This window comes from Acinonyx jubatus, chromosome X (assembly GCF_027475565.1).
Source record: "Acinonyx jubatus isolate Ajub_Pintada_27869175 chromosome X, VMU_Ajub_asm_v1.0, whole genome shotgun sequence".
In the NCBI taxonomy this organism is placed as follows: Eukaryota; Metazoa; Chordata; class Mammalia; order Carnivora; family Felidae; genus Acinonyx; species Acinonyx jubatus.
In genome coordinates, this window is record NC_069389.1 from 104850017 (window position 1) to 104875786 (window position 25770).

General features: G+C 39.1%; 1 protein-coding gene across 11 annotated transcripts in view; it reads right to left on the minus strand.

The window, feature by feature from the left end:
• The window catches only part of ENOX2 (ecto-NOX disulfide-thiol exchanger 2), a 256913-nt gene that overhangs the window by 36951 nt on the left and 194192 nt on the right, over positions 1-25770 (minus strand). For 9 of the 11 annotated variants that reach the window (XM_053201692.1, XM_027054214.2, XM_027054209.2 and 6 more), the window contains 3 exons: positions 13411-13566; positions 6072-6278; positions 1-234 (listed from right to left, as the gene is read on the minus strand). In XM_053201692.1, coding sequence (XP_053057667.1) covers positions 1-234; positions 6072-6278; positions 13411-13566 — 597 coding nt within the window. Of the gene's footprint in view, positions 235-6071; positions 6279-13410; positions 13567-17318; positions 17381-25770 lie in introns of all 11 variants that reach the window. The other 2 variants (XM_027054213.2, XM_053201693.1) reach the window with 2 other exon arrangements.

Consider the following 25770-nt stretch of genomic DNA (forward strand, 5'->3'; position numbering starts at 1 on the left):
CTTTTAGTTTTTCAGCAACAATGCTGCATTCGTGATCTGAATAGTGGACCACTGGGGGTGGGGATGGTGGGCGCAATCTTTCTTCTTCCATCCTTCTACGGTGGCGCTCCTCCCTTGCTAGCATGCGCTGTTTGCATTCCCACTCATACAGGTCATCTCGAGCCTGTGCAAAATCAACGTGGAGCCGGCCTGTGTCCTTCTTGTCAGTGCTAGATCCCAGGCGAATGCGGTAACCTAAATGCACAGAGGGAGGGAGAGGGGTACAAGAGCAGCTCAGTGGGTGAGCAACGGTAAGTACTTTTCCAAGTTCAGTGTTTCAGATATAGATGCAGCAGTTTCAAGTGACCACATAATTCTCTTCCCACTACTAACTAGCAAGGTGAACCATCAAAAGACTTGGATTGTAGTTTCATTTCTGATAACAGTTTATTATTCTATGGGTTGGGTCAATCTTGCTCATAGGAGTTCTATTCCTCCATCTGCCACCTTACCTCAGAGGTAAGAGGGAGGGTCAATGGGTAATGGTATTATGAATGAGCCTTACAGGTCATGATCTCACGGTTCATGGGTTCGAGCCTTGCGTCAGGCTCTGAGTTTGTAGCATGGGGCCTACTTGGAATTCTCAGCACAGGGAGGGGAACTCAGTCAAAGTATGGTGATCTCCTTGAGTTGAGGAAATTGAACTAGGAATCCAGGGAGACTACGGAAGACAGAGTTTGTATGGCAGAGTACTAGAAAGAAGAAAGCTATACAGAGAAACAACTTCAGAGATCTTCAGAGATCTGCAGAGGGTCCTCCACTATTCTTTAGCTGCATAGTGATGTGTGTGTGTGTGTGTGTGTGTGTGTGTGTGTGTGTGTGTAAACTACCTGTGTATTAGAGGTAACAATCCCTGGAGCTTACACAGGGCTGGGAAAAGTTCCTCTCTCCACCAGCCAGAGCAGAAAAAAAATGAATAATTCATAGATTATTGAGTAGAGTAGTCAGAAGGGGTTTGCCTTAGTTAGTGGAGAAAAATGAGCCCTAGACTAAATCCTGCTTTGGTGTTGCTGAACAAAACTTAAAAAAACAAGACCTAAAAGGATAAAAGACTTTCCAAGTTACTTAATTGCATCCCAGAACAAAGTTCAAGAATATTTACAGGAATGAAAAATATCTGGCACCCAGTATGGTAAAATTCACAATGTTTGGTATCCAATAAAAAATTATCCAATATTCAAAAAATGAGGAAAATCATAAGAAACATTTAAAAACTCATCCAATCAAAACAGACCCAGAGGTGATACACATAATATAATTAATATACAAGGATACAAAAATAACTATTATAATTGGATTTCATATGCTGAAGAAGTTAAAGTTTAACCATATTAATTAGAAACACAAAAGACAAAAAAGTCAAATTTCTAGAGATTTAAAGTACAATGTCTGAGTTGAAAAAAATTCACTGAATAGAAGCAATGGCAAATCAGACACTGTAGAAGAAAAGATTAATGAACTTGAAGACACAGCAATATAAGCTATTCGACATGAAATGCAGAGAAAAAGGACTGTAAGAAAATGAACAGAGTAGTAGTAAGCTTGGAACAACTTCAAGGGGCCTAATACAGCCCAACTGGGACCTTGACTGGAGAGAGGTGAGGGAATAGAAAAAAAATATTTGAAGAAATAAGGGTAGAAAACTTTCCAAATTTAATGAAAACTCAGAGTTCTAAGAATTTCAATGAAACTCATGCACAAGAAACATGAAGGATATTATACCAGGCACATAATAATCAAATTTCTCAACATCAATAATAAAGAGAATATCTTAAAAGCTGCCATAGACATGACACATTATGTGCAGAGAAACAAAAAGATAACATCATATTTCTTATTGAGAACAATACAAGCAAGAAAAAAATGAAGTAACATAAGGAAAAAAAACTGTCCACCTAGAGTTCTACATCCAGACAACATATCTTTCAAAAAGAAAGGCGGAATAAATTATTGTTGATACATACATCAGGAGCAGACTCGCACCATAACAAATGTTAAAGAAAATTCAAGCACAGGAAAATGATACCAAATGGAAATTTGAATCTATACCAAGGAAGAGTATACATAATATATGATTCCATTTATATGAATTTCTAGAAAATGCACACTAATCTGACAGACAATAGACCGGTAGTTGCCTGGGGAGAGAAGAGGGGAGGGGTAGGAAGAAGGGATCACAAATGGGGTATGAAGGAAGCTTTTGGGAGAAGTGGACATGTCCGTTATTTTGATTGTTGTGATGGTTTCACAGATGTATGTCTGTGTCAATAATACCAAATTGTAGTTTTGAAATATGTGAAATTCATTGTATGTCAATTATTATACTTCAATAAAGCTGTTATAAAGAATAATGTCCATTAACATTCAAACTGCTACACATTAGTTTTTGAAAGAAGAATAAATGCATTCCAAATAAGCACATTCTGCTAGGGCCCTTTACAACTGACAATGCACTTTCACACTCAGTCATCTTATTTGATCATCTGAGCCATCAGAAAATTGGTTATTAATGATTACCGTGGCTATTTTTCCAGGATCATGGATAGGATCAAATGAGAGGATGATACAAAAGCTTGGTGTAAACACATGACAGATACCGTGATGCTATGAGGTTGGTGCACCGTGCACACTGGCAGCTCCCAAAGATGCTCAAACTCCAATAGAAAAAAAGTGGTTATTTCTACAGAATGTAGAAATGTAGCCCCTTTTCTAAAGGATTTTTGTTTGTTTTAATCTCTTCCTTTTATAATGTGGGAGAAAAGCCAAGCAATTCAGGAGATTTCTAGCACTTATGAGCTTTCAGGGAGCAAGTTAAAATTTAAAGGGCAAAATTTAGCTATTTTCACATCACTGATTGCAATCCCCTTTCCTCTGGCAGCCTTGAGAATGCTTCCAGGAGGTGGTTGTTGCCGAGAGATTTCAATGATGTTTAGATGGATACCTCCTGAGCAGCATGCCATCTTTTATGTACAGCTGTTCAGAGTTTTTTTTAAGACCTTTAAGTTTTTATTAAAATAGTCTATAGTGGAATGCTCTATTATCATTCCTAAGTGCTGTCAAATCTTTAGTATTTAGATTTTACAGCACTTAGCAAATGTAACAAGAGTATTCTACATCTCAATAGCCAAATTATGGAAGCAGCCCAAGTGTCCACTGATAGATGAATGGATAAAGAAGAGGTAGTATATATACACAATGGAATATTATTCAGTCATAAAAAAGAACGAAATACTGCCATTTGCAATGACATGGATGGGGCTAGAGAGTATTATGCTAAGCAAAATAAGTCAATTAGAAAAAGACAAATACCATATAATTTCACTCATATGTGGAATTTAAGAAACAAAGTAATGGGCAAAGGGGGAAAAAAGAGATACAAACCAAGAAAGAGACTCTTTACTATAGAGAACAAACTAATGTTTACCAGAGGTGAGATGGGTGGGGGGATGGGTGAAATAGGTGATGGGGATTAAGGAGGGCACTTGTGATGATAATGATGTATGGAATTGTTGAATCATTATATTGTACATCTAAAACTAATATAATACTGTATGTTAACCAACTGTAATTAAAACTTTTTTTAATTAATAAAAAAGAATATTTTACATCTGCATGCTCCTCTCCTTTCCCATGTTACTAGGCTACTTCTTCAAACACACATTACCTTTTCTCTGCCTGTTGCAACAGGCATCTAACTGATCTCCCTTCAACTTTTTTTCTGTTTTCCTCTAATCCATTTTTATACAGAGATGTCAGATTAATCCTTCAGAAACAATTATCTTGTTCAGAATTTCCTTCAACATTTCCCTATTACCCGAGGTGTAAAGACCCAACTGTTAAACCTTTCAAAGTGTGCTAACAGCTGATGTTTTCTCTTCTCCTTTCATGCCTAGTCAGTACACAAACTACTACTCTTTGTTTCCTTGAATGTTCACTAAAACTTACCACTTTTGTACCTTTGCTTTTGCTGTATCTCTGCCCCATTGTCCACATGAAAATGCTTTCTCTTTGTCAAAGACTTGGTTCAAATGGTACCTTTCTCAATACCCCCATGGTCAAGAGTTAGACATTTTCTCTCTCTGTCCCCATCCCCTTCTCTCCTCTGAACTTCCCAAATGCTTTGTCCATACTTCAGCCCTCATTATTTTCAGTCTTGTTATTAGCACTGAGTATGTTTTATTGGTGTCTTGAGAAATGCCTAGTGCTGAATGTTTCTTTAACAAATAAATGTATGACTGCCTACTAACCCTAACTTCATTAAGGGAAAAAACTAGGTTTTACTCATTTTCTTCTCTGCACAACATTCAGCACAATAGCTTACACAAAGGAGATGTCCAACAAGCGCCTGTTATATGAATGAAGATTCTGCCACCCCAAAATGTCTAGCACTTGGACCCAGTTCCTCCAAACAATTACTCTTAGGCAAGGAAGTTGTTAATTGTTCTATGCCCTTTCAGATTACCCTGTCTTCTGCCTTTAGTCTTATTTGCCCACTGCTTCATAGAGAACAATACCAATTCAAAATAAGCAAAGGATCAACCATGAAACTTTATCTTGAAACCACCCCAAAAACAAAGGGCTTCACTTTATAGTATTTAACAGAAATCATTCCAATTGTAATGCCTTGCCTCAGTCTCCCCAAATTTGAACTTTTACCATGAATAAGAGACTTTAGGCAAAGTAGTTCTTACTATCTGTACTCTATCACTTCTAGGTTAGACTAATGCTACAGTTGGCTGACTTATCTTCTAGTAACTACGTTTGCCCATGCCCCTCAGTCTGTCCTTTAAACAGAAGGGATATTTCTAAAATGTATATCAGATTATGTCACTCTACTACTTAAAATCCTCCAATGACTTCCCATTGCATCCAGAATAATAAACTAATTACTATAGATTATAAGGGTCAACACGGTTTGGTATTTCTTACCTCTCAGACTTCATTTCCCTTCACTGCCTCTCTCTCATTTACAATGTTCCAGTCATGTTAACCTTGTCTCTTTCACTTAAACATGCCAAGTCCATTTCATCTCAGTAACTTGCTCTTTCTTATTTTGGAATGCTCAGCTCCCAGATGTTCACATGGCAATCCCCTTCATATTGTTCAGATCTCAATTCAAATGACAGGGAAGACTTGCTTTCCTAACAATGCTAGGCACATTAGCTATTTTTATCTTCTTCATAGCAGTTATTGGTACCTGATATTAATTATTTTTTACATATATATTATACCATCTCCAGAATGTAATATCCCTGATGGCAGGAAGTTTGTCTATCTTGGTCTTTGCTGTATCCTTAGCAACCTAGCATTCTGCCTAGCTGTCAATAAATATTTGATAACTAACTGACTTCCATAGCTATTTCTGGGCATTTGCTTTTGTGCCAGATTATGTGCTAGATAGTGGGGATTTGAAGTTAGATAAAACATGGTCCCTTCCCTTAAGGAGTTCATACTCTGGTCAGGAAGACAGATACAGAAAGAGACAGTTCTAGCTTGGTGTTATAGGTGTCATGCTAGCAGGAAACACTGGGTGCTAGGGAAGCGCTGAGGAGGGGCTGCCCAGAACAGCCTGGGGCACAGTGGGGAGAGAAGTCAGAGAAAGCTTTCCAGAAGAGGTTATGCTTGAGCTGGAACTTTGGGGTGTGAGAATGTATGCATGGGAGGTGGGATGGAAAAGGTAATTGTAGTCAGAGGAAAAGACATAAGACACCATGGCACATTGTGAGAACTACAATTAGCTTAGTGTGCTTAGGACATGGTATGTGAGGGAAGAACTGGGAGATGGATGGTACTGAGAAGTAAGACAGATCATCAAGGCCTTCAGATGTTACAAGTAAGGAGTTTTGGACAACGGATACAATTGAGAACTATCAAAGAACTTTAAAGGAAGAAGTTGGGTGAAAACATTCATTTTCCATTTCTGAAGGCAAGAGGGGATACCATTAAGCCCAAATTTTATCTGCCACAAATGCACTGATCTCCAATCTCTGCGTTGTGCCCAGTGGGCACACTGCTCATGACTAAACACCTACCAGAGAGATAGAGGGCTTTGTCCACCATGTACTCCTCAGCAAAGCGAATGTGACAAAAGTTCTTTTTGCTCTTCCGAATAGCAATGATCTCTCCACACTGTTCGAACACTTCCACGATGATTTGCTCAGTCCCATTTTCAGGCAGGCCACCCACAAATACTGTTTTGCATCCCGGTGGGCGTTCTCGAGTTGCAGGAGGTGGAAGATCTAAGCAGAATTGCAAAAGCATTTGAAATTAAAATGTTTGCTTGGGACAGACCTTTTTAGAAATCTAACATATCCCAGAGATAGCCCTACTGTCCCCAATCAGACTTTTGCCTAAGAGTGCCAGAAGCATGTGGCCTCTAAGGTGCTCATCTCTGCTCCACAGCACATGAAAATAATTTTCTTCAATGGTTTGGTGACCATGACATCCAAATGATAAAAACTCAGACCCATCTGCCTGTCCCATCCAGAGTTCTTTAATTCTGTTCTTGTGTTGTGACAACTCAGCTATGCCCAATTTTCAGTTGTTTTTGCTAAGAAGACAGTTAGTGGGGGGACATCCCACTCACTTTAAATTCTTACTTTCAGGAATTCTCAGAACCAAGGTTCCTGAGAAAAAGGTTGTTTAATTCAGTTGATAGTTACTAAATTCCCTCTGTTCATGGTTACTGAAATAATTGTTTCAGAATTAATTTGACAATGATGGGGTAAACATTTACAAAAATATTTATGAGTGTCAGAATGGTTTGGCTGACAAAGTCAGCTAGACTATAAACCATCCTTTTTAGGTTTTTTGCTTTTGATACCAGCAAGTCTTTCCTCAAATTCCTTGCTGGAGGGGTGAGGTCCAGAGTCAATTGTGCAGCATTTAGAGGGAAGTATGAAAGACAGCAGAGAAAGTAAGCTCATCTGGGAAATCATTAACTAACGTGAGATAAATTTGGCTATAGAGAGTCATTAAAAACCTACGTAATGAGATGATTCTCCCTCTGCTAAAAAAAAAATATGCTTTCTACTCACTCATCTTACACATAAAGCCTGTTGGATCTGCTAGATCCTTGTTGCTATTTATATGTATCTAAGCATTTTCCAAACAAAATTCTACAGTTCATAGCCCAACAAAACAAAGCATGATGGTCAAGGGTTTCTTTAGTGTTGGTTTTGTTATCTGCAAGGATTTATTTTGTGTAATCCATTCTTCCCATTCAGCTCTTCACAACAATTCTCCCAGCTCGAGATTTGGAGAGCTCAACTAGTGATTACTGCTCCCATGCAAAAATAAATGAGTCTCACTTGTAGATTAGGCCAAGGTCTTCACCTGACACTTATCCAAGTTGGCAAGCAGATGATTTGGGAGCTTCCTTGAGTATGCGCATCTCTAGCTTTCTCACTTTGCTACCACTGTCTGTCTTATCAGTGTGGCTCAGAATAATCAGGTTCTCATGATGCTCTCTTCCCCTCTATTTAGTCAATAAAAGGGATAAAGGCATTCAGGGAACTTATAAAGTTTCTGTTAATAAAAAAAAATATCTGTAATTTCAAAAACTCGCTGTATTGGTCTTTTGTTCCATAGGAGAAATTTAAAGGGAAAAGGAAGATAACCTAGTGAGCAGGAATCTGAAATGTCTTAGTCATGGGCACTGGAATAATGTGGTTTTTAGCCAAAAAAAAAAAGGGAAATGAGGTCCAGAATCTCTTAAGACTTCCACTTCTGAGTTCTTAAGAAATGAAAGGATTCTAACATCATGGTTCCAGTGATTCTCAACTCCAACAGCACATTAGAATCAACTTGGGAGTCAACCAAACAAAAAATTCCTGTGTTCACTCCAAAGAATGATTTAATTAGTCTGGGGTATAGTCTGTGCATTATTTTTTTAAAGCTCCTCAGGCAACTCTAATAGTAGCTAGGATTGAAAACCAATGGCTTGGTCTAGACTTCTCATATTACAAAGAAAAACCTTAGCTGAGTGAGGTTGGGTGACTCATTCAAGGTCGCCAAATTGGATAGAAAGAGAAGGAATATGAACTTGGAGCAGGTAAACCTGGATTTAAACCTTAACTTAGTAACTGTATGACCTTTTGAAAATTACATATCCTCTGGGTACCTCATTCTTTCATCTTTAAAATTGGGATATTGTCCTCTACCTTACAAGGATTTTTGTAGGATAGTTGATAATCTACTGTCTATATTGCAAGTGCTACAATGCCTAGCACTTGATAGGCTCCCAAATGGTCATTATTGTAGTGTTATTATTATACACTGTTATAGAATCCAGATTTTCTGATTACCAATCTGGGGCTTTCTAAAGCACTACTACAAGACTGGGGCGGAATGGCAGCTTAAGACCTGGACTTCTAAACTCCCAGTTCCTTGTTTTAGCCAAATCTTCAGATAAGGCTTGGTTTGGGAAGGAATCACTCTTCTCAATAGAGGAATCTATAGCTGTGAAGACACATATGGTTTTGACCATGGAACACAATCTAGCCACTGACTATATAGGTAAAAAATTTTCAAGAGCACCCCTACAGTTAGAGCCATGTTTTCAAATCAAGGGCTTTAGACTAAAATCCTGTTACAGAATCCTTCTGAAGTTTACTATTTAAGGAATTTGATGGTAAAGAATCTTTTTGTGAAGTAAATGTTCACCTTTTTATATTATTTAAGTTTGCTTAGTTAGGTCTACCTTTTGGTCCACTGAGAGACTCTAAGGAATATCTGGTTACTGATGCAGTTACATATAGCACAGAAAATACAAAGTCTCTTTCCTCTCACTACATTTGTAGGATTCAAAAATTCTGTGATGAAATCATCACTCTATTTAGATGCTGTGATTATTCTGTGGTAACTGCTAAGTAAGAAAGCATAAAAGCCACTAAGTAGCGTCCAGAATGCTGGGGATTTATTTGTTTTCCTTGGGTAAATGTAGAAAGTCTCTTTGATAGCATTCACTGAGATTTAGGTGTATGCCACCAAACAAGGCAATGGGCTGTACTATCTTCCTTAGTAGACAGTACTTATTCTTTAATTCACAGCTCAAAGCACTTTATTGTCTGGGCCTGATTTACTAATCCCACTGAAATACAGTGATCTGGGCACAGCAATGACAACTCCATAGGAGAGCAAATTCAAAGTCCACCTATTAATCAGGTAATGTGCTGAACTCTTGTAATACCCAATCACTACTGTGGACAGAGAAGAAGAAAACTTCACGTAAAATGATTCAAGATAACTGAGAGTGTAAAAAAAAACTTTAATTTCTGGTAATGGAAAAGGAGGAACTTCTAGCAATTCTAATTACAACTAAGCACCTACTCTGGGGAGCTCTGTTGGGGCAATCAGCATTAAGATCAGAGTCACTGCTGATCTTTGAGAAATGAGGCAGGGGATGGCATGGAGAACCTATAAACCACTTGCATCTTGCTTTTTAAAGGAGCATCACAGATAACTCAACTGGTTTGCCGGAATTTACATACTGCAAAGTGTTTGAGTTGATTTTATTAGATGCCTAAGACTGAAGGCCCCCTCGATAATCAGCAGGGGTCAGATATATTTTAATGTAATTCCAACTGATTGGAAATAATCAGAAGACTAGTGAATTTTTATTAATTCTCAATTTACCCACTTTCTCTAACTTTCTTTATAGAACCCAGCCCTAGGAGACAAAATGAGGTTGGCCTGTTCTGATACAGTAAAATGAAAAAATCACTCTTTTTCTGGCTCCTGGGTGCTTTCCCATGTCCCTGTACACAGATAGCAGATGATATTCCACCATTTATTCCTCATTTACTATTAACTTGACAGTAGATTCCAAATGCAACCTCTTCATGTAGAAGCTCTATCAGCTGAAGTGGGAGGAAAACGAATAGTGTGGTGTCCTGAAAGCCAAGTAAAGAAAGTATACCAATGACTAAGGAGTAATCAACTGTGTTGCATATGGCTATTAGGTCAATTAGGAAGAGAACTGAGAAATAACTACTGGATTTAGGTCACTAGTGTTCTTTTTTCTTAAAGTTTATTTATTTTGAGAGAGACAGAGATAGCGTGAGTGGGGGAGGGACAGAGAGAGGATCCCAAGCAGGCTCTACGCTGTCAGTGCAGAGCACGATGTAGGCTCGATTTCACCAACTGTGAGATCATGACCTGAGCTGAAACTAAGAGTCGGACACTTAACTGACTGAGCCACCCAGGTGCCCCTGGTCACTAGAGTTCTTAAACAAGGGAAATTTTGATAGAGGAGTGGGGCAAGAGCATAAATGAAGATTTAAAAGAGAATTGGAAAAGAACTGGAAACAGCAAGTAAAGAAGACTTTTGCTGCTACTGGGTATACAGAAATGCAAACTCCTCTTTCTGTTTTACATTTTCAAATGTTGGAATTCCTCAGGGCACTTAGCTTGTTTGTCATCCTTTCTTGATCTATATAACCTCTCTATGGTCTTAGTCATTCTTACACCTTCAAATCACCTAATGTTTCAAGAAGGATGAAGGGATTACTAGTACTAAGAATAGCAGAGACATAAAGTAATTTAAGGGCTAAAAATTACCCCTTGGGCCTAGCACCCAATATTTAGGTGGAAATGCATTAGAGCAATGAATGATTAACTGTTGTTTTAATTTCCATATCTTCCATGTGGAAATGTTCCAGGAGAAGGTAGGCTTGCAGTTGGGCTGGAGAGGAGTGTGATACTGGGAAGCAGCTGCACTTGACTAAAAGGATGGGTACGTGGCAAGTAGAAACAATGGATTGAAGACAGTCACATGAAGCATACCAGTGAATTTTGAAGTCAGGAGTTGGACTTGGCACTTGTAGGCAATGGGAACCTTGGGGCTTCTGGGTTCTGTATATGTGACAAGCACCTGGATGAAGTGTCAGGTGGGAGAGGGGGGAAGGAATTGATGGTAAAGATACTGTGTCTAATGAAGCAACAAGACAGAAGCAGATTGGATGGGTGCATAAAGAGACTGTGAGAGTCCCCAGATCACAGGTCCTTACTGTTGAGAGGCCACTGAGTGCAAGAGAATATACCAGAGACAGAAGCAGAATATACCGGAGGTAGGCATATATACCGGGGTTTATAATCAAGGCCTTATCGGACAAGGTTGGTAGGCTCTGGAGAAGGTAAGTGACTTAGTCGTACCAAATCCCTGCTCTTCCCATCACACTTTCACAGTGTGGGGCTGTGAACAAAAATGGCACTTGCCATGCTTTCAGCACCGAACAGAGGGAGTCTTCTCCATTAGCCATTGTGTTTTCCCCACACAATTAACCTGAGCCCCCTTTTGACAAAATCCAAGTTCTAAACAGGAAACAGAACACCAGTTCACTTTAAGCTGTGTCAGGAGTGTTAGTTTTTAATTCAATTCCAAAGCCAGGTTCCTTCCCTGAAGCCACAACTTTATTGGTACTAATTGCTCTGTCAGTATTCTTAACACAGATGAAGAAAAAAAGTATTGAGCCATGAAGGTAAAATGCTTCCCTCTCGCTCTGGCTCTTCCAGCTCAGACTCAAGAAGGCATGACTGTACGTGGGAAAGATAAATGTATTTGAGGGATGTTTATCTGTTTCTTTTCCTAGAGACAATCAAAAGTTAGAGCCTCTTTAAGCTGTGTATGTCTACATTCCTTTAAAGACCACTCAATAATGTGGTCTATGTGTTATACACAATGTATCTGTTATTCTTTGGCAATTCAGAGACTGAATATCCTGTAAAGTCATCTCTTGTACCCAACCTAGACATTACAAGGTATGAGCCATCCTGTTACGTTAGACTTGATTGAGACAATGAAAGCCTAGGGCAAGCTGATTATGTGATAAATGAATGATTAAACCAGCAGGATTGTACCTTTACATAAACAGGAGGTTTTAACACTGGACATGCCTAAATTCGTGGCTTTTGAAGTGAAAAATGTAGAATTAGTGACGCATAGCTTTCCCTAATCGAAAAGCAACACACTGGATGAAAGGGAAAAAAGTCCATTGCCCATTTGTAGGGACAGTGGCACTAAGAGGAAGAGACAGGGTACAACAGTGCCATTCATTCACCTAGGCACTAAACACAAATCCAGGAATGGCCACTTGAGCTGGCAGATAAGACCTACTAGGCCATCTTATTCTGCATTCCCTAATTCTCTTGTGACATACTAGCTCCTCTCCCAATTCAGTCCTCTGAGATGCAGCCTCCTAGATTTCTTATTGGCCTAGAAGGAAGTAGTACCCTGCTGACAATCAAGTTAAAGACCTGAAGAAGGCACTGAGAACATTTCTCACTAGCAAAAAGAGATGAGATGATTTGGTCAATGAACCCTTACTGATTCTAAAGTCCTGTTAGCTATGAATAGACTATACTAAGAATTTGGGTCCCTGCCAGGGCCTGATTCCATGATTAACTAACTCCTGTGTAAGGTAGGAGATGAAATAGTTGGCTGAAGTCACATGTCAACAGTTCATGTTTATTGTGATAAGGCAAGTTCATTTGATCTATGGCCTGAACCCTTGAATGTGTCCCTTAACAGTTTTAATCTTAGCACTGTAGTGGCAGCTCCCTTAAGTAGGTCACCTAGCACCACTAGAACTGTGGAAAAAGCTTTAATGAGGCTTGGGTCATGTGTAGAAATAACGTCTGATCACTTAAAGTAAATAAAACCACAAATAGACCTAGAAAAATGTTTGAGTCAATTATTGCTGCTATATTTTAAGTGAAATATGGCCAACATATGTTTGCAGATATTTTTAAGAGTCTAAGGAGAAACCTATTCATTACTGCCAAGATAGATCCATAGATCATTTCCACATGAATTTCATTGACTAGATGGATGCAAGTGTTTCGACTCAGTCTCAGTATTCCTCTTTACCCTTGTAGCAAGTTAAACCTCACCCCACTGTCTATTGCAGCCCATCAGTTGAATAGCAGTAGTTTAAGTGATGTGTGAATAGCTAGTAGCAATGGAGGATTCTTAGCACCAAATATGTATTCTCATGTGCCTCGGGCAGGCTCAGACACACACTATTACTGCCATTATCAGCATGTAGGCCAGTTATGAAAAAGAGAGTCTGCAAATGACAGTGTTGAACAATTTGTGTCAGGTGTCTCTGTACGAACACACTTGAATTCCTTACCAGATGGCATTAGAAACACGTTTTATCATTTGTAATGCAACCAACACACAGAAATCTACTATTCTATGCATAAAATTCAACCTTGCCTAATAAGAGAAAATTTTCCCGTCTTCTGTTTTCTAGGTGAAGCTTCTGTATATACATCTATGAAGCCCTAGGGTATTTTTTTTGAAAAAGAAGAAAGTGTTCCTAGACACCAAAACATTATGACTTGTGTGGAGAAAAAGCAGAATATTACTTGGATTTGGAGGGAAAAGTGTGCAGCTTTTACAGTGTATGATCTCTTTTACTACTGGCATATCTGGTGGAATTGGAGGAGGTACTATTCCCAAGCCAGGCATCATTGGAGTGATTGGTGGAATTCCAGTCATCATTCCAAGAGCAGGATCAAAGTCTAAAAAAGGAGAGGAAAGAGAGAACAATAAATGACACCAGGCAAGGCCAAGTGGAGGCAGAATGTTACCTTATACATTTCAAGCCAAGGGACTTTCTAAGACGAAGGCAAAATATTTAAGAAAACATGGTATTAGCATTAGGTCTTAAATATTATATTCTACTTGTGCATTTTCCTTTGGGGATAGGGATCTTTGTTTTTGCTTGACCAGTCTATTTGTCTCTATATATCATTTTTGACATCCAAGGCCTTTCATACTATGTGCCTTTTCTGTTGATCTTGCCTTTACTAGTTCTCAACACACATTCACTGCTCCATACAGACAAGGCTCCCTACTATCCCTTGTCTTTTTGCAGTATAGCATGGTATTAAGAACATACAATTTTGGGGATCAGGCAGACCTGGGACCTACTTCTATTGTTTGCTTAGCAGGATGAATATTTTGAAACCCCATTTCATCATCTGCAAACACCTACCTTACAGGGAATTGTGACGAATAAGCAAAACGATGAATGCAATGTGCTTAGCATAATGTATAGCACAAAAATATTCAATAAATAACTATTCTCCTTGCTTTTGTTCATATTGTTCTCCCTTCTTGGAATCACTAGACTCTCTCCCAATTCTCCCCATACTTAAGGCCAGCCTTAAGTCTCACTCTCCCTGAAGAACTTTTTCCAGATAATTCTGGTTCATTCTCAACTCTGTGTTGAAAAATTGTTCTACACTTGTTTCTACCGAATTTTATTTTCTTTTGCATCATCTTTTGTTTTATTCAGGGATGCTTCTAGGATGTGTAGGGGCCCTCAAACAAATACTTTTCTGTGGAGCTCATCTATATAAACAATTCAATTCACCCCAAATCAACATCAACACTATTTCGCTGGCACAATCTCATGTGATACCATGAAAGAAATACCATACCAGGTAGCTGGAGTGATTTACTTGCCAGGCTACCTTCCTGGAACAGAGTCTGGGAGGACTCCATAGGCCTGAGTTCTGAAGCTTCTTGGAGAATATGGTTGACTCCACATGTAGAGTAGAGGATTAGAGAATGCCCCAAAGAGGAGAAATGATGACTGGGGTCCACACAGGTTCAGGCTGAGATTGGGACTCTTTGCTTAGACAACACTGCAGGCACTGGTCAGTCCCAGACAATGAAGAGGAATTTTAAAAATTGCAAGAAAGGTGCTCCTTGAGATTAGAACCTATATACGACCTGTTCTGGACTCAGGGCACCTACCCTGATCACACTACCTACCTTCGCACTGGGTGGGGGGCCTTAGAAAACATCAAGGCAGGCATTTCAAAGCAGGAGGTCCCCTGAGATGCAGGCTTAGGGCAAAGTTCCCACTTGCTTGGGTCTATGGGTGGTACTGATTTTGTTTAAATTTTGTCTCTATAACAAAATGCAAGTTCTCTGAGAGAAGGAAATCCATTATACTTCCTTATTCTCTACCTCTCAGCCCTGTCCTCTGCTACAGAATGCACAGCGGGCTGCAAGCAAAGAAAGTATTGCATAAGGAGTTGTGATAATGTAGGGGCTGTTGCAGTAGCAGTAGTGTACCTGAACCCCCAAAACTTCACTCTGCTCACCACAAAAACACGAGGGGGCAATCCTTATAAGCACATCCTCAAGGAGCTCAGAATTCCCTGGGTGGTTCTCCAAGATGTTGAAGGGGATGGATCTAAACAGTGGGAAGAATGTGTGGAACTTCAGGTACAATAGGTCCAGTAGGGGTGAGTCTCATGACTGGGCAGATAGGCAGGTGGTAGCACATGTGCACAGCCAGTCCACAAGAGCTAGAGCATTCGCCATCTTCCCACATGCCTGTCATGCTGAAATATCAAGACCCCGGATATGTTTGGGAAGAAAAAAATGTCTTCCAAGAAATTTCCAAGAAATTAGAGGAAAATTTATTTTTCTGAAAACAAATTTACTTTTAGCCTTCACGTGCAATCTCACCCAACATGCACTTTTACACATGCATGTGAGCACATGCACTCTCTCTCATGCACTCTCTCTCTCTCTCTCTCTCCCTGCCTTCCTCCTTGTGGCCCTCATATCTCTACTTTTCTCCACATAGTAGTGGAAGGTTTCTTAATATCCGTGTACCACCATTGTTTTTGATAAAAGTGGGGATAAATGATGACATTTAGCTCAAAGGATGAAAGGACAGAACAGATACGAAAACCCATGGCATGATAAGTGGTAGTCCTGATAGGTAAGTTTCCTTCCTTCCATTCAAAACATGCATACACACAACAATAAATTCACTGTTTTGGGCATTCATTCCCACATTCCACAAGCATTCGTGATAGGTTTTTATATGTCAGGCTCTATCAGGTGGGGGCAGGGGGTCCAGGTCTTCCTTTCCATCTTGGAGGACTTAGGCCCCTGATGCCCTATGTTCCCACACTGAAGAATAGGAGCACTGTGGTTAAAAATACCATTTACGTCTTTGGGAAATTTGATTTCTTGTGTTTATTATTTTGGAAAAATTGTTGACATTATCTCACCCATTTACAAACTGTTAATTTTCCGTAGGAAAAGATCAGATTAGATTGTGTGCCAACTAAACAATTCCATCTATTTTTCCTCTCCAACTGAAATGTTTGTCTTCCTTTTATTGTTCTGCCTGCCTCCTCATTGTTATTCATACAGCTCTGTCACTCACAACTCTGCCTTACCACAGATTACAGAAACATCAGTTCATTAAGCAAGTCCTGCCACTTCGGCTGAGAAAGAAATGCCCGTCTCCATGTACTGTCTACTAACAAATGGAGACAAACAAAAAACAAATACACAAGATAAATATAACTCCTGACTGAGGTACTCACCACTCTGTTTGGTATGATTACATTAATATTTTATGAAATTCATTTAAAAGCAGATGTATTCATGACATATGGCTAAAGCAAAGAGTAGATAAACTCCCTTTCTTTCTTGCGTTCAATATGACAAGAGCTCCATAGGCTACACTGCCTAGCAGGCCTTGCTAGAGGGCAGGTTGCACATGACATTTCAAAGGCTCCTAACACATTGATTATTTCTTTTGTTTATCTTCAGCCATTAAGCACCCAAGTCGATGTAAATTTCTGATGCCAACCAAGAAAATAACCATTTGAAGTCATGGGACTTATACAAGTATTGCAGAACCTGGAATATCAAAGAAGTCCAACAATTTAAAACACATTGGGAATAGGACGCCAGAGAAATTATCTCCCTCTTTGAGCCTTCAAGCCTGGCTTGAGGAGTATACCTATAATTACATAGTATTAATATTTATGTTAGGAATTCAAACTTCTGAAGGAGATCTGAAATCATTTTATACAAGGGCTATGGAAAAGGCCAACGTATTCCTCCAAAGTCCTTCCTATAATAAATGCCCTGTTCTGTTTTGCTTTTATATCTCTCCTTCCAGTACCTTTTCCCTGAAGCCTTTCTGACTTGGTATTGCCATGCCTGGAAGTGTCATAAATGTTGGTTTGCATTCGTCTTATGATTCATGAACTTCCCAAAGTCCCAGCTTAACTGGAAATGCCACAAGTGCTGTGTGTCAGTTGGGCCGGCTTGCTCCTCTGAGTTGCAACTCTACTATGTGATTTCAAGTAATATTTCAGTGTGGCCTTAAGCTTTCCTGCCCCCTAGCAACTTGTGTTCATTCTACCTAGAGTAGTTACCTGGCAGTACAATTATCTTCCATTCTCTTTATACATTTGAGCCAGGGGGTTACATTGCAGGCACATACCATTTCTGCGCTGCCATCCAGTCATCCATATGTCCATCCATTCAATAGTCTGATGCCAGGCCCTGTGCCAGGAGTTGGGATTTAAGGAACGAGTAAGACAAAATCCTCGGCCTCATAGTCTAGTTTGGAAACATCCATGCAGTTACACTTATGTATCACCAATTATTATAAACAGCCAAATTGTTTACTGGATGCTTACAATGTGCTAGGCACTGTGTTAAGCATTTTATATAATCACATTCCAAGAAGACTGTGACCTAGCTACTATTATTATCCTTCATTTTATAAAGAAATTAGGCCTCAGAGTGTTGAGTTACTTGCCCAAGATTATACAGCCAGTAAGAAGCAGAACTAGGATTCAAATCCAGGTTGGTCTAACTATTAATACTCTTAACCACTACACTGCCTCTCAATGCAGTGTGACAATTGTTTTAATGAATTAACTTAATTATAGGTATAAGGTGAAACTGCTATGATGAAAAACATGGCAAATGAACAACTAAGTACTTCCATACAGTTATTTTTTCCCAGTGTGACAGATTAAAGGGGGATACAAATTCTTTGACACCCCTCTCACCAAGAGGTAAAATCTATGTCCCCCACCCCCATTTGAATCTGGATGGGTTCCACACTTCTTTGACATAAGAGAAGTTGTACCTGTTTTCAGGCTCAGGCCTTGAGAGAGACACCATTCCCACCTCTTGTTTCTGGGATTGCATGCTATGGGACCTTCAAGACACCATGTAACGTGTAGGACTACTGTGGTAGAGAGACATGTGGAGAGGGCCTTAGAGTAAATGGAAGGAGAGAGATCCAGCTGAGCCCAGTGTTTTAAGCTGTCCCTGCCAAAATGCCATGCATATGAATAAAGTTGTCTTGGAATCTCCAGACTAGACTACCACAGCTGAGGCATCCCAGTTGATACCATATGGCATAGAAGAATTGCTCATAAGAGTCCTGCCCAAATTCTTCACCCAGAAAATCTTAAAATAGAATAAAATGATTGCTTTTTAAGCTACTAAGTTATAAAGTAGTTTGTCATACAGCAATAGACAGAATATGCAGCATGCCTAGGGACTGGGGTGTGATTAGTTAGTTAATAGAGTTGGCTATTTCCAAAGAATGGGAATAGAAAGTACACTAAGTACCCAAACTAGACTGACCATGATTTCTTCTCAGATTATTGAAATGGTGCTGTGGGATCCTGCAAGGTCCCAGAGTCACCATCTTGAGCACTTGTGGTCATTGTACTGCACGGCCCATTGAAACAATGCCAGGTGACTGATACTCTACTAGATGGACTAAGACTACAGATGTCTACAAAGCACTAGAAACCTTAGAGGTTGCCCATTTTTGATGCCTCACAAAGCTGCCACACTCACCAATTTTATGGTTCAATTCTTGATATTTTCTGGCAGGATGGATCACACTGGTTTTCTTCTGATAAAATGCAAACTCCACTTTTGTAGCAGGGGAGAGGGATGGTGTCCATAATACTATTAACCATTAATTGAGTGTGTATGGATTTTCAGGTTTTATACGTATCATCTCATTTAATTTTCACAATCCTAAGGAATGGACAATATACTACTCCCTATTTTACAGATGAGGAAATTGGAGCTCACAGAATTAACACTGTATGGCCATACAGTAGGTGGCTTTTACTAACCACATTCTCAATCATTCATCTATATTGCTTCCCACAAAGTCCATGGATCCACTGGAAAAAAGAGATACTCCCTGTCAGATTAAGCTCTATCTCTACCTATCCAACCTGTAGCAGGCCTTCAAATGTTTCTCTCCAAAAGGCTACCATCTGGTTGCTTATCTCTACACTTAGAACTTCCTGTTCAGGTGTTTGATACACATATTGTCACACTAATAGTTAATTTAGAGGCCTCTTTAAAATCCATTGTCTCAACTTTGACTCACAGATGAAGTTAAACTTGTGGCAGTGTATGAACTGGAAGTGGGCAAAGGTAGGAGGTGACACATTTACTGTTGGTCTTGCCTTTTTAGCACTGGACCTGGTTCTGGCTAGCTGGAAGCCCCTTCATGTCGTCAGAAAGGCTCTGCCTGCACTTAGTGACTTCTTGCCATCCAAGAGCCCCTCCAGGCCCATAAAGGCATTTCCATTTTGTTAGGTGTTCCAGAGACTCTTTGAGCACCAGGAGGTAGTTGGCACTCACAATAAAACCACTGAAATGCAACCATAGATTAGTCTAAAATAAGTGTTCCAAACGAGATCTAAATATAATTAAGGTATTTTACAGAAAATTGATTCCAATTCAGGTATACATTTCTGGGACATTATTGCTATTTGTTTAGAGTTCCTATAAAATTCATTGGAAAATAAGAATTTTGCCTGGGTATTATGAAATTTTAACCCACTACAGTTCTGACTGCCTCTTCGCCATGCAAATCCTCACAAAGACTTTTCAAGCAGTCAATCTTAAGAGAGAACATATATTTCTAAGGACAGCCTAGCTACACTGACAGATGATCCTGCAGTTATCAGTAGCCCTCTTGGAAATAGAGCACTAGTTTCCAAATTTTTGCATAATGACTCTCAAATTCTACTAACATCTGCCTGCTTCTCCAAAACATCATCTAAACACTTACTTCAGGCCAGCTGGAAAGTTGAGGCAGGGCTTGGTTTGTGTACAATGGCAAATAAGGTAGCAAACTAAGCTTGGGTGGATTATATGGCATAATTAGAGTTCACAAAGACTCTCCCCAGTAAATCTCAACTTTGATTTCAAATTTATACGAATGAAGCTTTATTTCTTTAGTATAAATTTTTGCAAATATCTACCTTTCTAGCCCAGCTTCCCCCTATTCCTTCCCATTTATTTATACTGTGTTCTTCCTTTGTTAGAACATTTGACAGATTAAGGATCATGACCTTGACTCTCATCATGGGAGGCTGTGATGAGGGGCATTACTGAGGACATTTCACTCTACATCTGTGGTTCTAAGATTTCTAGAGTTTAGAGAGGAATAAAAATAATTACATATGTACGTATATTATCTTCCTCTTAATTTGCCAAAACAAGACGTGGGAAAAAATAACAGAAACTAGCCAATATACCATGCACACAGTTCATAAAAGACAGAATATTTTAAACCAAACAATGTAGAAAGTCTATAATCTCAGAATAAAGAACAGTCATTTCAACTAAGCAAATTTAGTTTTATATAAAAATCACTATATTTTTAGTTTTTATATTTTGCAGCAAATTAGGGAAAATAATATTGACTAGTCCTGGGCTACACAGCTGTGCTTGGGCTTCAGAAATTACTCAACTACCTCACTTAGTGTACATCCCTATAAGAAGCTCCCTATGAAAAAATTCTTTCAGAGCTAAAATGTCAAATACACACACAAAATTGTGAAGGGCCATGAAAAGTTTGACTTCTCTGAGGTTTGGTATATTTTTTCTTCATGGAAAATGCAAATTACATAACTGATCATGTTTCCCTTTTTGTTTTGGCTACGGGTACAGCTCAACTTTAGAAATTGGGTAGGATCCTATGACCTACACATCTGAATTCTAATTAACCTCCCTACCTGATCTTCACTTCAAAATGTATATTTATTTTGAGAAACAGGGAGAGAGGGAGAGAGGAAGAGAGAAAGAGGGAGTGGAAGAGGGGCAGAGAGAGAGGAGAGAGAGAATCCTACGTAGGCTCTGTGCTGACAGCACAGAGCCCAACTAGAGATCATGACCTGAGTTGAGGTCAAGAGTCAGAGGCTTACCTGACTGAACCACCCAGGTGCCCCCTGGTCTTCACCTTTGACCTTCATTTATATTTTCCTAGAAGCTGGTTTATTTTGCTTGTAATTTTTCTCTTTTATTATAACCTTTCTCATACGCTGCCTCACACTTTGTGGAATGGGATGATGTAATTCTACTCAATATTTAACCATTGTCCCCATGCCGTATACTCTAGTATACATTCCAGTAATTGATGCATCATTTTCTCTTCCTGGATCATTCTTAGCCCTGTTTTTCACCTGATACATTCTCATATATCTCTGCATACTGAGCTCAAATATTACCACTTCTGTGAACCTTCCCAGACCACTACCATCTACCTAGCACTCCCTCTCATCCACCCTAGCTAAAATAGTACTTTTCTATATGTTTCTACTGAGACATTTGCTACATTGTAGTGTAGTGATATTGACTTTGCCTCTGCTAGTGGACCCTGAGCTTGAAGGCAAGGATTGAACCATACCCATTTTGGATACCCCATGACCCTAACCCTAGCTCAATATGTTTTTAATGAATGGATGGATGAATAAAAGCACAAATGAACAAAATGGGTAGGAAGCCTCTGATATGTTATCATTCAAGAGGCATCTCATATGTGAGATGTATTAGGGAGAAAATATGGAGGTTCTCAAAGTACTGAACCCAGTAAGGGGACAAGAATATTGTCTTTTCTGTTCGTTGCTTTATCCTCAGGGTTTCTCATGGTACTCTGTGTACAGCAGGCCTCAGTAAATATTTCTTGTATGAATGAATGAACAAATGATCTCATTTGGCCACTCTTTGTAATAGTTTCCATGCGGAGTTTTGAGAGTACCATCACTGGGTAGGCTTCAAGCTTCTTTTATGGAGGCATTAATTCTATTTGGTATCGTGTTTTACATATCATTGGTTTTCAGTAAAGTGTCCACCATGCTGATGAACAGTGCTCTCTTTTCCCAGGATTTCAAACTTATCTGCCACTGAAGCCATATTCTATTTGTGGGAGATATTAAAAATAATAGAAACACGTCTGTCTCTCCTTGAGGAGCTTGTAGAGCAGTGGCCTATCATGTGTCACACATCCTCATTCTTTCTGCTCCCATCAGAATTGGCCCCCTGGGTCCAGTGAGAACTGCCTTCTTAAAAATGACAAAATAAAGTCCATAAGTCCCTATTTTGCAACATCTCCTATTATGGAGGTAGTATAGTCAATAAAGTGGAGACACCATAATGAGAGACTCTTCTCCTTTGGGACTTCACAGGGTCTATATTTGGATGCTAAGAATATTTTAATTGAGGGGAAAATAAAGTAAAATAAAGGAGCTATTCAATGAGTACTCCTTATTTGATCCATCTTTGGATTCATCTGGTATCATGGGCAGAACAATGCTCCTTAAACAGAAGGTCTGACCCTTCGTGGTCCCTCTCTTTGAAAACTAACATTAGTCGTATTTGACCAGCTTGGAAAAGCAAATACTCTAGCAGGAAAGACAGCTGCCAGACAGAGGAGACCTCCTAATTTGCCATCATTGTGGATTAACTTTATTGAATAGCAGCTGTACAAAACACCATGTTAGATGAAAGGGAGCTCCAAACCAAACCCCAGAGATGGCCTCTCTGCTCCCCACTCAATGAATATAATGACACTACCCTGATGACAAGTATGTGTCAAGAGACTCAGCTTCCATGACAGTATGGATTTGAGTTCTCTAGGGGAAATCAAGGCAGTTTATGTATCATTTGTTTTTCATCAATGCCAAAAGCCTTTTCTATTGTCACAGACCAGATGAGACTGGACAAAAAAAAATTCAGTAGGAACAGTTCAGACTGGACAAAAAGCTCAGTAGGAAACCTCATAAGGGGCAGAAAAGTAGCTGAATTACTGAGCCATCAGTGAGTGATCTCAGGGAACAGTTCCATGTGGTTCATTGGCTGCCATTTACATTTCAAGGAATCTTGAGGCAGGGAGGATACAGGATTGGGGGATGTTTTAGCCCATTCAGTTAAAATGTTACATAATAAAAATAACAGGCATTCTGTTCCCAAAATCTAGGCAAGAAGAAGGGTAGGCAGCATTGGATTGTGGTGTCAACCTTCCATTTCTGTGGATACACCATGAGATTTACAAGGAGCAGTCATCAGCACTAGCAGGTACTGTTCCCTTCACCTGCTATTGTCCAGCACTTCTCCCAGGGAAAATTTTGCTTCTGCATTCATTACCCTTCACTGTTGCTAAGAATACAAATGAGCCATAATTCAACTTTTTGTGAGCATATGTCAGATGTGAACTCAAAATAGTAATAAGAGTTAAGTTCATTGAGAGACTACTGTGAAGCAGGAATCATTCTAAGACTTTAATGTATTAACTCATTAATCTTCACAACAACCCCATGTCATAGATGCTATTATTATCTGTGTTTTACAGATGAAGAAACTGAGGCCTAGAGAGGTTAAGTAACTTGCCAATGTTTACATAGCTACTTAATGGTAGAGCAGGGATTTATTTGAACCTAGGCAGTCGGGATCCTGAACCTGTGTTCTAATCTCAATGGTTAAACTGCCTTCCTAAAATAATACAGAGAGGGGAAAAATTAGTTGACACGAAACTCAAGTAACTTTACAGATAGCTTCGTATGTCTCAGCCCAACACTATTGCGCAAGGTACTTTTAAGACAAAAAGAGCACTACTAAACTAAATATCAGTATTTCTAAGATCTGGTTTCCAAAGTCAAGTAACTTTCCCTAAAGCATAGCTAAAAAATTACTGAAACACGAAGTTGAAGGGGACCCTGAGAATCTATTTCTTCATAGTGCTTAAGAAAATAAGATGCAGGCAAAGAGGGCTAGAAGTAGAAATGAAAATCACTCGTAAGGTTTCAAATGTCTGGCTGGAGGTGGATGTGAGGAACACTCATTAGAGCTGATGGTGGCAGCATTGAACTCAAATACTTTCAATTTAAGTGGTAGCTTAGCAGCCATTTCAAGGAAGGATGTTAGTATTTCCTTTATCTTAAAGAGCATATAGCACTATTAATAGTAATAATAATGATGGCAGTTAACTTTTACTGAGTGCTTATTACATGCCAAACATTGGGCTAAGCATATTATTTAATCTTCACAGCAATCCTATGAGGTAGATACTAGAGTTATCCTCATTTTACAGATGAGGGAACTGAGGTACAGATAGGTCAAGTAACTTGTGTGAGGTCACATAGCTAGCAAGTAGCAGAGCAATGATCCAAACCCAAACAGTCTGTCTTTGAGGTCTATGTTGTTACATAGTAAACAAGATACTCTCTCCAGGAATAGCCCTTTGAGCTCCTGTGAAGAAAACCTACCCAAATTTTTAGGCCTGTTATTGACCCCAGCAATAAGAGGCCTATAGTGATGCCTTGCATGATTTTTTTACTCTCAATGCTAAGCCTTTCTTGCTCCACATTGCAGATGGGTGACTAAATGCTGAAGATTACCATGTGAACATAGATTTATGTTTAGACATTGTAATTTACAAATAATCCAATATAACTAACATATTGCATCAGTGCAGATCTGGCCTCAAGATTTTTCCCTGAGACATATACCCATACAGATCAGATTTCCATGAACTGGCAATGTTTAAGGCAAATCAGATTGTTTAGCTTCTCTAGACTGTAAGAGATTGTGACTCAGGACCACTCCAAATGGAGCTATAAAATAATACATAATATTTTAGTTTAAATGCTATTACAATGAAATAATGAGGAAGAACTAAATTTAAAAGACCCATTACATCCTTTAGAAATATGTATAAAAAGTATATTAATAATGATTTTAAAAATATTTTAATAGCTAACATGTTTGAGCACTATGTGCCAGGCACTGTGCTAAGGCAGGCATTGTGCATTTGTGACAATTTAATTGTCACAAAAATCCTAAGGGGTTAAGTATTATTAGTCTGATTTTATGAATGAGGAAACAGAGTTTCATAGAAGATATTTAACTACTCAAAATAAAGTAGTGAAAGAAACAGGTTTGGAAGTCAGGCAGATGGACTCCAGAGTCTGAATGTTTAACCATGATGCAATAGTGGCTCCTGTCATAACACCTGCTGATTCCAGATTGGCCCCACTAGTCATTCAAAACCCAAGGAGATCTATGGTCCAATCATTCACCCTAAAAGGATCCCTGGTTGCTCATTTCAATCATGGTTGGTCTCATGGAGTAGGATGCAGTCTAGTCAACTATAGTCCAAGGCATAAATTATAGTTTGGTGGGACAGTTCATTGCCTCTGCCACATACATAATCCAAGCGCCTTCACTCTCCACCCATTTCTCATTTACATATTTTTCCTTTATATTTGGCTGCTTTTAAGCTTGTTTCCTAGTTTTCTATGTAATCACATTTCTTAATTATTAAGATTATAAAGTATTGTTGCCTACACTTGCATGCCCCCATTATACCTTATAAGGATTCAAAATCTGAATTGGAACTGTGAAATTATTTTGGGGGGAGGGGTGGAGGTCACTAACTATATAGACAAATGGCACAACAAAGTGGCATTACTCTAGATCCGTTTCTCTACTGTGTTTGTGAATAGCCTGGGGATCAGGTTAAAATGCAGCTTCTGATTCAGTAGCTCTGGGCTAGTGCCTAAGATTTGGCAATTCTTAATAGCTCCCAGGTTATGCAGATTATACTTTGAATAGCAAGGTAC